Raw genomic sequence first — 15559 nt, 5'->3', positions numbered from 1 at the left:
GCATTATGGCTAGCTGTGAAAGAGGAAATGAGATAAAACTAAATGAACATGGGGACAAGCTATGGAAGACACTGAATGCTATGATAAGAAATTTCCTTTATATGTTCTGACATATCCATATGGAATTTTTTTCATTGAAACTGTACAGTCATCAATATCCATGTGTAATAACTAAGTAAGATCTATCTTGTTTATTTCTATACTATGTTCCTGCCAAGTAAAACAATTCTTTCCTTTCACATGGGTGAAAAAACTTTAAAGAAGAATCCAACATGCCAATGTGAAAACAGGACAATCTTAGAAGCCACAGCACTTAAAGCTGAAGTTAGTGAGAGGACAATAGGAGTTAGAGGTATGCATTTTCAATAAATATCTGTTTGTGGTCAGGAATGAAATATGCCCAAGCACAAAACTAAATTGAGGGGCTTTCTACCTTTTCTCACTACAGCTTAATAGAGGCTTTGAGACATCAATTTTTCTGTTTCCCACTGATGTGAATGGTTTGAGATCTCAAATAAAATACTGTATTTCTCTACAATGGAAACCCCAAGGGGGACCTATGTCTTAAAACTGTAAGAAAACCCTGCACACACTCACACCCCTACCAAATAAGGGAAGATAAAAATTGTGAGTAGAAAAGGAGTGAAAAGAAAAGAAAGTGTTCTAGAAAAGAATCATCCTCAGGAAACCATAAAACTTATATTTGTGTATATAAATGTCATTTTAAGTCAAGTAGCAAAATATGACTTTCAAAACTCAATTAATTATATAACATAGAAATAATGCAATAATTAATTCAGCATATACATGCTATGCCAGCTTAATGAGATGTGTATCTTATGGATACTTATTATTTGATGATAAGAATGATAAGGAGGAGGTATAAGAACCTACATATATTTTTATGAGTAGGCCCTGGTACTCCCAACAAAATTCTAAAAGAGATGGGAATACCAGACCACCTGACCTGCCTTCTGAGAAATCTGTATGCAGGTCAAGAAGCAATAATAAGAACCGGACATGGAACAACAGACTGGTTCCAAATTGGGAAAGGAGTACGTTAAGGCTGTATAATGTCACCCTGCTTATTTAACTTATACGCAGAGTACATCATGAGAAATGCTGGGCTGGATGAAGCACAAGCTGGAATTGAGATTTCTGGGAGAAATATCAATAACCTCCGATACGCAGATGACACCACCCTTATGGCAGAAAGTGAAAAGGAACTAAAGAGCCTCTTGATGAAAGTGAAAGAGGAGAGTGAAAAAGCTGACTTAAAACTCAACATTCAGAAAACTAAGATCATGGTACCCGGTCCCATCACTTCATGGCAAATAGATGGGGAAACAATGGAAACAATGACAGACTAACTTTTGGGCTCCAAAATCACTGCAGATGGTGATTGCAGCCATGAAATTAAAAGACACTTGTTCCTTTTAAGAAAAGTTATTACCAACCTAGACAGCATATTAAAAAACAGAGATATTACTTTGCCAACAAAGGTCTGTCTGTCAAGGCTATGGTTTTTCCAGTAGTCATGTATGAATGTGAGAGTTGGACTATAAAGAAGCTGAGTGCCGAAGAATTGATGCTTTTGAACTGTGGTGCTGGAGAAGACTCTTGAGAGTCCCTTGGACTGCAAGGAGATCCAACCAGTCCATCCTAAAGGAAATCAGTCCTGAATATTCATTGGAAGGACTGATGCTGAAGCTGAAACTCCAATACTTTGGCCACCTGATGCAAAAACTGAATCATTGCAAAAAATCCTGATGCTGGGAAAGATTGAGGGTAGTAGGAGAAGGGACGACAGAGGATGAGATGGTTGGATGGCATCACCGACTCTACAGATATGAGTTTGAGTAAGCTCTGGGAGTTGGTGATGGACAGGGAAGCCTGGCATGCTGCAGTCCATGGGGTCACAAAGAGTGAGACACAGCTGAGTGACTGAGCTGAACTGAACTCCCAAAAAAGAGAAGAGATGACTATAGTAATTCAACAATTCTGCGACTATAGAATCAATCAAACTGTTTTGTTTGTTTTCACCAGAACCCTATTTTATTCAACATAACTTAAGTCTTTATTTTTGCATTAATAAAATAATTATTTCTCAATATATTAATATATAAAAAATTAATCTGTTTTTGGTGAAATCTAGTATCTGTTTCACTGTGCATAATTCAGTAGAAGTGGAATAGATTTTATTTGGTTTCTTTAATGAAGTAAAGAAGGTGTAAAAAAAAAACTTCCTTATATAGAATTTCAATATGTATGCAGTGCTCAAATAAATGAAAAAAGAAATTAAAGGAAGAAGAAAATTTTAAATGTAAAAACATGTAAAATACATACTAAGGAAGAAAAAAATATTATAATGGTAAATCAGTGTATTACACACTAAAAGTTCTGACAATGAAAAGGCCATTATCCCTGCCCCCTGGAAGAGTGGTCGCAAATTTGGGCTGGGATTAGATGGACGTGAGCTGAAACCTCAGCTCTACCGTTTGCTGGGTAAACTGACTCACCTGAGGGATTCTGATAGTAATGCTATCGCATTGTTTCTTTTTTCAGGGATAAAATCCAATAATGTAAGTACTACAGTGGTCAGAGAGCTATGAAAAGCATTTGCTAAATGAGAGATGCTGTTATAACTATCATTTTAAGGATTTAAAATCCATTGTGAAGAAAAAGCCACTAAATAAGAGAAACACAAACAGAATATGGTTACTGCTTTAAAACAACTATCAATGCTATAAGCGCTCCAGGAAGAAATAAAGAGGAATTCTAGCTGATAAAAATGGCAAAGGTTTCATGGCATAAGTAGCATTTATATTCGTTTTAAACTTTCTCAATCAATTAGGAGTTGTATAGGGAATAAGCAGAACAAGTCAGGCACCAAGTTAAACAATCCATATATACAAAGATGCGTATGTGTCTGTAGGTAGAGATGGAAGTGTTGGGAAATTTGGTGATGAGTAAATACACCATCCAGAGAAAAGGTTAATGTGCTGGTGTGGTGAGGAGGAAAAACTAAAGGAAGAAAGCAAAAGAAGAATTATGAGAATTAAGTTGGGGCCAAATTACACAAAAGCTAAAACACAATGCCCACGATTTTTGTCTTTGTTCTTTAGTACAACAGCCAATTAAGTCACAGAGCAAGAAAAGACAATTTATTTATTTGAAACAAAAGAATAATAAGTCACAATTAAGACATTTATTTATGTTACCCCAAAATGTATAATCTGCTTCGTCCCAGCTATGTCTAAGCAATCTATCTCATTCATTGCAGATGACACTGATCCTCTGAGCTAAAATGTTTCTATATCGTCAATGGACAGGCTATGGGTAAACAAATGAATTCAGATGAATCAGCAGAGAGATGGGCTTTATTTTTTTTTAAACTAAAAACAAACAAACAAACAAAAACCCACAGATCTAGAACAAGAATATTAAACGTTCTGAAGAAAAACATTGTAAGGGTAGGGGCTTCCTCCTTCCTGAGTGAGAAGTATATAGTAGATGCTTAAAACCAACTGCTTAACAAATTTTGCAAGAAGAAGAAGAAGAGGTGGAGATGACTCATGTTGCTTAGCTTTTATTATTGCCACAAGCATAAACATCACGATGGAAAATGAAATTCTTGGGAAGGCAAGCAAGGATACTGAGAATAAATCATAGCAACTGCCTCAACTCACATTGAAGACCATGGATGTCTCCAAAGACAGCTCCTAACAATCCCATCTTCCTATATACACACTCCACTTTTCCCGTAAGAGGATGTTTTTGCTTGTCCCCGTTGACCTGGAGCAGAATTTGTAGTATTCTGATCAATAGAATGTGGAGGAAATGATATCCTGGTGACTTTTGAGCTCAGGCATTAAGAGGGCCTGCAACTTCCATCTTTCTTCTCTTGGATCCTTGAACCAACATGTAAGAAATCCAGACTCGCGTGCTAGAGAGAGAAGCCACATGAATGGGGATTTGGGAGATTAGACACCACATGGAAAGAGGGAAAAAGAAGCAGCACTTATGTCTCAAACACTGAGCCCTGAATCCAGACATCATTTTAACTACCAGCACATGGGAGACTGTAAGTGAAAATGCTATAGAAAGGGACCCCCTGACATCCCTACACAGCCAACCCATGGAATCATGAAACAATAAAGTGGTTGCTATTATTCTTGGTGCTTTGTTAAACAGCAATATTTAACCAAAAAATAATAATAATAAGATATGGACCTGTGAAACCACAGGAAATTTTCATAACTGAAGAACATAGCAGTTCTCCATGAGCCTACTATTACATCATTTTACTATGAAGTATTAATAACCCCCATGCTCCTTCCCTATCTCACTGATGATGTGGGGTTGAAATCAAAGTATGAATTTGAGATACAATATAAGATTCCTGGTTAAATTTGAATTTCAGATAAATACAGCTTTTTAAATATATATATATATAATTATGTTCCCATGCAATATTTGTTTGCTGTTAATCTGAAATTCAAATTTAACTGGGCATCCTGTACTTTGATTTGCTAAATCTGGTAATCCTACCCACAAAGGATTGCTTTATCTTTTTTTTTTTTTTAAGAGAAATAATGATTCCAAAAGCTTTGGAGGTATAAATGTACATCAATTCTTTGTGCATAACGTTGTTGAAGGCAGTCTAGAGATACCGGAATGAAAAACACAGTTGTTAAAAGCTCATAGTAACAAATTTTTCAAGTTCTGGGAAGAACAGATGGGGTAGAATCCTGAAGACAGAGAATGAAAATTACACAACTAACCAGGAGGATAGTCGTGGGGGTGAGAATTCCTGAGCTGGGTGTAGGTTATGGCTGGGTATTGGTTCGGTGTTCCTTCCTCAGGCAGGCCGCCTCACCATAATAGCCTGCTTTCTTGTCTGCATCTTAAGACAGGCTGTGCTAAGTTCCTTTCAGCTCTTACATTCCATGATTTTAAGTGCTGATGGTAGAAATAGGATTTGCATTCAGGTCAAAAAGTTGAGAAACTGGAATTTCCCCAGCCTTCAAAATTGTGCTTTTACACAGCAAATAATACCTGGCTGAGGATCCCTATTTGTTCTATTTCCAAATCTACTTCTGAATTAAAAGATTGTTCAGGCCATTTTACTACATCTTCCCACTAAACCACAATAATATATTGCATTAAAAGCTTATGGGTGAAATGTTTTTGCCCTTCTTTTTTTTTATTAATTTACTTTATTTTACTTTACAATTCTGTATTGGTTTTGCCATACATTGACATAAATCCACCACGGGTGTACATGCGTTCCCAAACATGAACCCCCCTCCCACATCCCTCCCCATGGTGACCAAGTTAAAGCTGTATGTGCAAAAGAACTCCAGTTATTAAATAGTGGAAAGGAACAGAAAGCCAAAGTCTTTAAAAATAGCTAAGTCTTCATATCTCTGGAGGAAAAAAATATATAACTTATGGCATAATACTAGACTTCTGTTATACTTAATAAATCCTTTCTAATCCTATGTTCCTGATAACCTAAGGTTAAAAGGAGCCTTAAACAGGAACTAATTTCTGAAGCATCCTGAAGAGTTAGAAGGGGAAATTGGCAGGGTCTCCAAATGACTAGCTGTTTCCTCCAAACATTTGGATAATAAACTCAGTTTTTAATCTAATATAATCAATTTACCAACACTCTCTAAAAATTTACTATGTACCAGGCACTTGGAGGCATTTCATTTCAACCTTATAGCCCTATCATGTATTATTAATTCCATTTTCTGGGTCTGGAGAGGCTTAGAAAGGTGAAATCTGTTCCTGAGATCTCATAACTGATGACAGCAGGGCCAGCGTTTGAATGTAACCCTGCCTGATATTGTCACTTTCTTCTACTTTATGTTTGCCACAAAAATGGGTGAGTTATGTAAATGTGGAAAGTATATATTCACTGTTCTTGCTCTGTGTTCTAAACTAATTTAAAAAGAAAAAAAAAAGTTCCTTCTACTTGGTGTTTGTCTCCATATCTTTCTCTTCACTCACCTGTCTGCGAAGGTCTCTTGTCTTCTTACACATGTTTTCTATTGCAATATTGAGGGTATTACTCCTTTCCTTTTTTCCAGTCTGCAAGGGGGGAAAAAAAAGGCATAAGCAATGGTATTGAATTACTCTTTATCACTTAGCAATCCGCTTTCTAAATTTCCTGAAAATAACAGCTTGAACATTCAAGAATAGGTCTCAAAACTGCTATGATACTGCATATGATTCATGAGTACTTCACTGAAGAGTAAGTTTGAATGGTGATTAAAGTTCACATTATTTTTTTCTTTAAGCTTCTATAATATTTTTGCTATAGGGTTGGGCTGCATTCAGTGTGGCAGTAGGCAGAGCATTATCTCCAAGAAACCATGATCTTCATTCTTAACAAGTTGACTCTTTAACTGCAAAGCATGCAATTAGCTTAAAAGCATTAGATGCCCAATTTGTCAACTTCTGTGGGAGTTTCTGAAGTCATTTTCGTGGTGTATTGTGTAAGTTATGCAGAGCCATATTGGAGTTTTGCTAAACACTAAATAAAATATGCAGTGCAAATTCATACAATTTGCAAAAGTTGACCACAAATTTAGCTGACAATATTCCAAGAACAAATTGTTTCAAGTAAAAACTGGACGCTGTTTTTGGCTCTTTGGGATAATTTGTGTGCAACACCTTCTTGTCCTTTAAGCCGAACAGCTCTATTATATCCTTAACCTAAATCTTTAGGCTATTAAGCACATAGAGAGTCACCTTGGTTGGTATTTTCTACATATTACTTTTGTGGGAGACAACTGAATTGAATCTAATCATACTTTTCTAGTGATATCTTATATAAAAGAGATTGAAAAAAATCATTATGTGATTCACCTCTAGGAATATTGCTACTATTTAAAATTACAAACTGAAAGGGCTCTTGACAGGAGACCTTGAAAATCAGGAAAGCAAGTTTAAGCAGCTGATAACTGAAGGAGTTTACATCATGGACAGTATGAAAGGGCATTGAGAGGAAGCATAGAACATTAGGCAATGTGCCATACACTGCTCCCAATGCCTGAACTCATATATGAATCCATATCTCCAAGTGAAAAGACTCCTTTATTAGAAGTTCAAGACCATCTATACTCTACCCATATCTGTGTTTTTAGTCCAATCTTCTGCCACATCGTTTTAAGTCCTATTCTTTAGAGTAACAATATTTCTATACATTTCTCTCTCTTCTCCCAAGTTCTTATACATATCTTTGATTGCAGCATCTCCCCAAATCATTTTCTATTAAAATCCTACCTGTTTCATAATGGTTTCCACTCAGAGTTACCCCCCGATACCTGTGCTCAAAAGTAAGCCCTCACTTCTGCTTGTTCTGATAAAATGTTCTGATAGCATTTTTAAAATTTCCCAAAATGCTCATTTTGTTTCTGTACAGGTTAATCACCTTTACAATAATGTTAGAATCTTGATGTTGGCAAGTATATCTTTTTTTTTTTTTAATTCCTGAAAGTAACTTATATGCTGCTGCTGCTACTAAGTCGCTTCAGTTGTGTCCGACTCTGTGCGACCCCATAGACAGCAACCCACCAGGCTCCGCCGTCCCTGGGATTCTCCAGGCAAGAACACTGGAGTGGGTTGCCATTTCCTTTTCCAATGCATGAAAGTGCAAAGTGAAAGTGAAGTCACTCAGTCGTGTTCAACTCTTCACGACCCCATGGACTGCAGCCCACCAGGCTTCTCCGTCCATGGGATTTTCCAGGCAAGAGTACTGGAGTGGGGTGCTATCACCTTCTCCAAATTTATTAAAATAGTATTGACTAATTTATAAATAAACAACTTGATTCAAAACACAACATAGTTTTATTAAGAACCTACTATAAGAGATTTTAGCATTTGCTCATCAAGGCACAACTAAAATCCTCTGATAGCCGAGGTTGCTGGTACCCATGTAAACCTCAGTTAGATCTAGCTTTGCTCAGCAGTAACATTACTGATATTTATGATTCAAAAGCACCATCATTTAAGCCCCTTCAGTACACAGAAAGTTATGGGGCATCCACAGACCAGTCTACTAAATTCCAGTAACAATGCTCAGGCACTATGACAGCCAACAACTGACCCCACACATCTACAGATACCTCGTGGGGGAAACACAGTAGAAGGTTATTAAGTCCTTTACCACATTTTCTTTTTGAGAGGGAGTATGCAGTGTGTGTGTGATGAAGACTGTCTCCAATGAATGAAGTGGGGAAAGGAAGAAGGGAGAAAGTAGGAGAGATAAATATAATTCTAAACGTCAGAGCAATAAGGCCACGGTGGCAATTACTTGGATTGCCACCAGTACAGTAGGCTATAAGACAGTTTCAATTTTACTTACAGAATCTATCCCTTATTTCTCTAGTTTAATGCAGTGTTAGCTCTTGATTATCTCTTTCCACTTCACAAAAGCAGACATCGTCAATCGGAGGAAAGAATAGGACAGACCAAGAGATACCTCCCACCCCAACACACACAGGCATCAGGAATAACACGAAAGATTTCTGTGGTGTTGGTCATAAAAACTCACTAGTTTCTGTGATATGATTCATCAGAACAATTAAAAGATGTCAAATTTCTCAGAGTTAACAGCAATGACATAGAAAACTTTAATAAAGGATGACAGTGGGTGACAGCATAAAGAGATTAAATAAGGACTACAAAGATGATTTCCTAATTTCTCCTCAGAGTTTCACCTTAGTTTAAAAGGTTTAATTGGGTCAAAGACATTCTGTTCTCCAGATAATAAAAAACAGTCACTATAACTTCAAGAAATACAAAGCTTTCCTTTCTCTCATCCCTGTGTTCCCCTCCCCCTCCCCCACATTTCTTCTCTTTCACTCCCAGCTTTTTATTGGGTCCTTGCTCTGTTTATACAGATTTATTTGGCTCAGTCAAGCCATTTTATGCCTCTTTAATCCTTTTGCATGGCATAAAAATAAATAAAGCAAGAAGAAATAGCCCCATCCTACTTAAAAGCCCTCATTCCTTCTGTTTTCAAAGCCGCAACAAATCATCAAGCAATGAGCTGGGACTGAAGGTGAATTGTGTGTGCTGAAGTAAGGGACCGAAAGGGCAGGATATTAAAACATAATCACAGCTAACAGTCAAGAGCCTGCCTGTATTCCCAATGCTCAGAAGAGAAGCTGCCCCTCAAAGGAAGCTTTAACGGAACATTTAGGGTCAGCACAGTCCTACTAATGGAAAAATGTACCACTTACAGTAAAAGGCGAGGAGAAAAACTCGGAAAACACAGCACAGATCAGCACTGTACAGGGAAAGCAATCATATTCTTCATCAGTAAATACACTGCCAGGAAAGACTATCTCAAAAAGAACAGTTTTACGTGGTTTGATACAGGATACAGGATGCTTGGGGCTGGTGCACTGGGATGACCCAGAGAGATGATATGGGGAGGGTGGTGGGAGGGGGGTTCAGGATTGGGAACTCATGTACACCCATGGTGGATTCATGTCAATGTATGGCAAAACCAATACAGTATTGTAAAGTAAAAATGAAATAAAATAAAATAAAGAGCAAAAAAAAAAAAAGCCAACACAAGTAAAAAAAGAACAGTTTTGAGTACAGACTTCATTCAATGAAACTCCATTATTTTATTATTGAATATAATAATTTTATTATGAATATTATAACTTTGTGAATGCTATAATATGAATATTCATAATATTATGAATATTTTGACTGAGCAAAATAAATCTGGATAAATAGAGCAAGGACTCAATAAAACGTTGGGGCACAAGAGAAGAAAGGTAGGGTAAGGGGATGGAAACACAGGAAAGAGAAAAGGGAAACCTGTCCCAATGTGATCTAGCCTTATAAATCTTAACTATCAGTCTTCCAGTGAATTCCGCTTAACCATTGCTCCCATACAACTACCGCAGTCAATTACACTCTCTCATGTGGTTCCCTAAAGCTACCTACATATTTGGAAAACATCGCTACATAAATAAACTCTCTTTGAATTATCTGAGTTTGAGTGTTTCATCTGTATCATGTTTGGGACCCTGGCTAGGGAGGACTTTCTAACCCTGGATTGTTCAATATGATAGCTAACAGTCATATGTGGCTATTCAAATTAAATAGTATTAAAAATTTGATTCCTCAGTTTATTTAAAATGAACAATAGCCACATGTGTCTAGTGGCTTCTGTACTGTACAGCACAGATACCTATCTCTTATCTCAGAAAGCTGTATTCAACAGCACTGTTCCAAAATATACCTTTGTTTATTCAAATGTATGAGTTCCTACTTTTTCACAAGTCACCTTTTATTTGAGAATAAAATAATGAGCAAGAAATAAACAAACAAACAAACAAAAAACAACAACAACTCTCAAGGTGTATAGCAAAGAAACTAGAGATCTAATTCTGTCCTCTTTGTTCCAAAAATCTTCCCTCTACTCCCATTTGTCATGGAATTAAGAACAAACTTTTGATCACAGGGTTCAAAGTCCCACAGGATCTACTCCCATATTTACTCATTGAACATTAATGAGATACATTAATGAATCTTTTATTTTCTAGGCAATACACAATCACAGCTTGGGAACTCAGAGCAGATGAGTTACAGATAGAATTTTATTTCAAATATACCAGTCTGGCTGGAGTTTCAAGAATGTACTGATATTTGAGGAGATTAAGAATAGAGACACACCAAAGAATTAGATGGTGCAGCAACAGTCCACAGGAGAGAAGAAAAGTGTGAAAATTAAAGCAGTGGCTGTCATGAAACTGAGCAGGACCCTGTTGGGTGCTGGGCATGGAAGCCTTCTGTGTCCATTTCTCATTTGTAGGGAACAGACTCACACTTCCATGAGTTCCAAACAGCAAATTTAAACAGATGCTAATCAAGAAAGGGAGGAGATACATAGACAAGGGAGGAGCAGACAAGAAACAGTCAGTCAGTTCAGTTCAATCACTCAGCCTAGTCTGACTCTTTTGACCCCATGGAGTGTAGCACGCCAGGCTTCCCTTCCATCACCAGCTCCCAGAGCTTGCTCAAACTCATGTTCCTCGAGTCGGTGATGCAACCTAACCATCTCATCCTCTGTTGTCCCTTTCTCTTCCCACCTTCAATCTCCTCAGCAGCAGGGTCTTTTCCAATGAGTCAGTTCTTCACATCAGATGGCCAAAGTATTAGAGTTTCAGCTTCAGCATCAGTCCTTCCAATGGATGTTCAGAACTGATTTCCTTTAGGATGGATTGGTTGGATCTCCTTGCAGTCCAAGGGACTCTCAAGAGTCTTCTCCAAAAACACAGTTCAAAAGCATCAATTCTTCAGTGCTCAGCTTTCTTTATAGTACAATTCTCACGTCCATATATGACTACTGGAAAAACCATAGCTTTGACTAGATGGACCCTTGTCATCAAAGTAATGTCTCTGCTTTTTAATATGCTGTCTAACTTTGTCATAGCTTTTCTTCCAAGGAGCAAGTGTCTTTTAATTCCATGGCTGCAGTCACCATCTGCAGTGATTTTGGAGCCCAAGAAAATAAAGGCTGTCACTGCTTCCATTGTTTCCCCATCTATTTGCCATGAAGGTGGCTCAGACGGTAAAGCGTCTGTCTACAATGCAAGAGACCCGGGTTCAATCCCTGGGTCAGGAAGATCCCCTGGAGAAGGAAATGGCAACCCACTCCAGTACTATTGCCTGGAAAATCCCGTGGACAGAGGAGCTTGGACACGGGGTCGCAAAGAGTCAGACACGACTGAGTGACTTCACTAATGGACCAGATGCCATGATCTTAGTTTTGTGAATGTTGAGTTTTAAGCCAACTTTTTCACTCTCCTCTTTCACTTTCATCAAGGAGCTGTTTAGTTCCTCTTCACTTTCTGCCATAAGGATGGTGTCATCTGCATATCTGAGGTTATTGATATTTATCCCAGCAGTCTTGATTTCAGCTTGTGCTTTCATCCAGCCTTGCATTTCATATGATGTACTCTGCATATAAGTTAAATAAGCAAGGTGACAATATACAGCCTTGACATACTCCTTTCCAATTTGGAACCAGCCTGCTTTTCCATGTTTGGTTCTAACTGTTGCTTCTTGACCTGCATACAGATTTCTCAGGAGGCAGGTCAAGTGGTCTGGTATTCCCATCTCTTGAAGAATTTTCCAGTTTGTTGTGATCTACAGTCAGAAGCTTTGGCATAATCAATAAAGCAGAAGTAGATGCTTTACTCAAATTCTGTTGCTTTTTCTATGATCCAACAGATATTGGCAATTTTATCTATGGCTCCTCTGCCTTTTCTAAATCCAGCTTGAACATCTGGAAGTTCACAGTTCAGGTACTGTTGAAGCCTGGCTTGAAGAATTTTGAGCATTACTTGCTAGCCTGTGAGATGAATGCAATTGTGCAGTAGTTTGAACATTCTTTGGCATTGCCTTTCTTTGAGATTGAAATGAAAGCTGACTTTTTCCAGCCCTGTGGCCACTGCTGAGTTTTCCAAATGTGCTGGCATATAAAGTGCAGCACTTTCACAATATCATCTTTTAGGATTTGAAATAGCTCCACTGGAATTCCATCACCTCCACTAGCTTTGTTCCTAGTGATGCTTCCTAAGGACCACTTGACTTCGCATTCCAGGATGTCTGGCTCTAGGTGAGTGATCACACCATTGTGGTTATGATTATCTAGGTCATGAAGATCTTTTTTGTAAAGTTCTGTGTATTCTTGCCACCTCTTCTTAATATCTTCTGCTTCTGTTAGATCCATACCATTTCTGTCCTTTATTGTGCCCATCTTTGCATGAAATGTTCCTTTGGTATCTCTAATTTTCTTGAAGAGATCGCTAGTCTTTCCCACAAGAAACAATAGTGCAGCCCTGGGGCAGGGTCCTGGTTCCTCCTCAAGGGATAAACATGATAGTATCTTTCAGGTCTGCAGAACGAAAACCCCCACCAAAGGAAAGATGTTCCAAGAGAATGTCACAGTTTGATAAGCTTGAGAAACTCATCAGGAGACCATCTGAGGCCAGGTTAAAGGAGTGCAGGCCCTGCCCACATACTGACCCTCATCAGCAACTCTACCCTTGAACCGTTGCTATAAAAGAAAGAAAAGAAATAAAGTGAAGTTGCTCAGTTGTGTCCAACTCTTTGAGACCCTATGGACCGTAACCTACCAGGCTCTTCTGTCCATGGGATTCTCCAGGCAAGAATACTGGAGTGGGTTGCCATTTAAACGCTTGACCAAATCCTTCAAGGTTGGGACACAGTTTAGAGAGGGATGATCCTCCTGTGCCCCCCTCTGCCTGGCAAAGCAATAAAGATATTCTTCTCTATGTACTCAAAACTCTGCTTCCAAGATTCAGCTCAGCACCAGTTCTCAAAGGCTGAGTTTTCAGTGCCAGTCAGGAAGAAGAAAATAGCCTTAAGGACTCTGAATGAGTAACTTGGGCAGGATGACGCTGGCAGATGCTGGAGGGTGAAGAAAAGAAAACAGTATCTCTCACTAGACTGTACAGTCCTTGAGGGAGAGAAACTCTGTACATGTAATTGTCCCTCATATTACCTAGCACAGCGCTTGCACATAGTAAGATCTCAGAGGTTATTTTTTAATAAATAGAGGAAAGATGGAATGATCCTTGGCAAATCCTATAATATTTATAGACCTTAACTTCCACACCCATAAAATGAAGATTTGCCCCAAATTGTTCCCATATTTCCAACTTTAAAATTCCATAAAAGGGCCATGTTATCTTTAAAAATTATAGAATATGCTACTGTTTTGTACAATTTCTTGCATAGACAGTTGTTTAAAATGTGTTAGAAATATGTTTGCACAATATCAATCTGCAATGGTACAGATAAAAGAAATTTGAAATAGGAAGTCCATGATGCTGACCTCACAAATACTAGGAAGTCTCAAATATTAAGGGATGAGGTTAAATGCAAATGAAAAGTTATCTAACTCATACTCAAAAGAAAATTTTATTTGTGCAGACAGAAAACCTATACAGAGTTTAAAAACCAAGAAAAATCTGTTGTTATTATTTTGTTATATTTTCTATTTGCTTTTTAAATGTATGCCATTTTATTCCACCTTTTAAAATGACACATTTCCCTTTAAATGGGAAATCTTTATTTCATAGTAAAGATGAATTTTGATGTCCTTAAATTAGTTCCTCTCTACAGAAATAGTTTTAAAATATTTTATGCTTAACACATAGCAGAGGCACAGATTCTAGTTCACATTTTGGGGGCATGGAAGACATACAAATAGACAAACATAAAAACTGAATTATCTTCTAGAATGGCATGGCAGAAAAACATCCTAAAATGGTATCCTAAAAAGTCTTTCTGAAGCAAGGTTTGTGCTATGAAAATGAAATTAGAACAAACAAAAAATTAACTCTCAGACTTGAAATGAGGTTTTTAAAATAACTTTATAAGAACAGAATGACTTAGCTATCAAGGGAAACAGTCTGAAGATTGCAAGTGTCTTGAACTTTCATAGTGTTTGGGAAAGTAGGATGCCACCCAGGTAGCTGCCTGCTGGGGTGGAACTGGGAGGCAGTGAGGGGAAACCAACTATGTCAAATATCTGCCACAGCTAAGTACTTTACACGCATCTTCCCAGATGCCATTCACAGTCATTCTTCACACATTTGCACATGAAGATACTGAAGCTCAGTAAGTTTAAATACTTACCCCACCAGGAGGAAACATAGTACAGGATCAAATTGACCTGAGTCTAATCTCATACTTTATCTACCACAGCTGAATGAGCAGTAACTTAAACCCAAATTAATATTTTATATAAATTTATATCTTAAAAATAATTAGAGGAGTAGTGTAGAAGTTTATAGAGTCGGTTTAAATTGTTTGAATCTGTGCTCCATCACTTGATGGCTATGTGTCCTTGGACAAATTAATCTCTCAAAGTTTTAGTTTTCTTACCAACTAAAGATAATATAGAATATTTTTTCATAGATAAATTAAGATAATATAGCAATTTATCATAGGGTTATCGTAAGGAATAAAGAGATGAAGGTTGTACACATTATGGCAAGTAGTAAGGGCTCAAGGCATGTTAGCAGTTATTACTGTATTTATCAAGAGTGTCATCAACGTTAAAACACTTGCATTTCCTTATGCTTTCCAAACACTAAACCTTTATCTTGGAATACACTCATCAGTGCTCATTCAACAGGAAAATTCTTAATTCATAACTCAAACTCAGTCCAAGCACCTCAATCCTCTCTTCTGATTGTCCTCAATCAAAACCATGCAATTAAAAAATGAGACATAAAAATCAAAACCCCTCTCATCTGTATTTCTATTAGGATCTATGAAACTTTTTGTCATCTTTTTTTGTTTTTAATATAAATTTATTTTAATTGGAGGTTAATTACTTTGCAATATTGTATTGGTTTTGCCATACATCAACATGTATCCGCCACAGGTATACACATGTTCCCCATCCTGAACCCCCCTCCCTCCTCCCTCCCGAACCATCCCTCTGGGTCATCTCAGTGCACGAGCCCCAAGCATCCAGTATCAT

The 15559-nt window shown here is 37.6% G+C and overlaps 1 protein-coding gene across 2 annotated transcripts in view; it reads right to left on the bottom strand.

The window, feature by feature from the left end:
* CTNNA3 (catenin alpha 3) overlaps positions 1–15559 on the bottom strand; it is a 1846273-nt gene that overhangs the window by 894639 nt on the left and 936075 nt on the right. For both annotated transcript variants that reach the window (XM_040242231.1, XM_040242230.1), the window contains exon 8: positions 6019–6099. In XM_040242231.1, the coding sequence (XP_040098165.1) occupies positions 6019–6099 (81 nt within the window). The remainder of the gene's footprint in view (positions 1–6018; positions 6100–15559) is intronic.

The sequence above is a fragment of the Oryx dammah genome, unplaced genomic scaffold (genome assembly GCF_014754425.2).
Source record: "Oryx dammah isolate SB20612 unplaced genomic scaffold, SCBI_Odam_1.1 HiC_scaffold_6, whole genome shotgun sequence".
Lineage (NCBI taxonomy): Eukaryota > Metazoa > Chordata > Mammalia > Artiodactyla > Bovidae > Oryx > Oryx dammah.
Note: the sequence above shows the minus strand (reverse complement) of the source record. Positions and strands in the feature narration are given on the sequence as shown.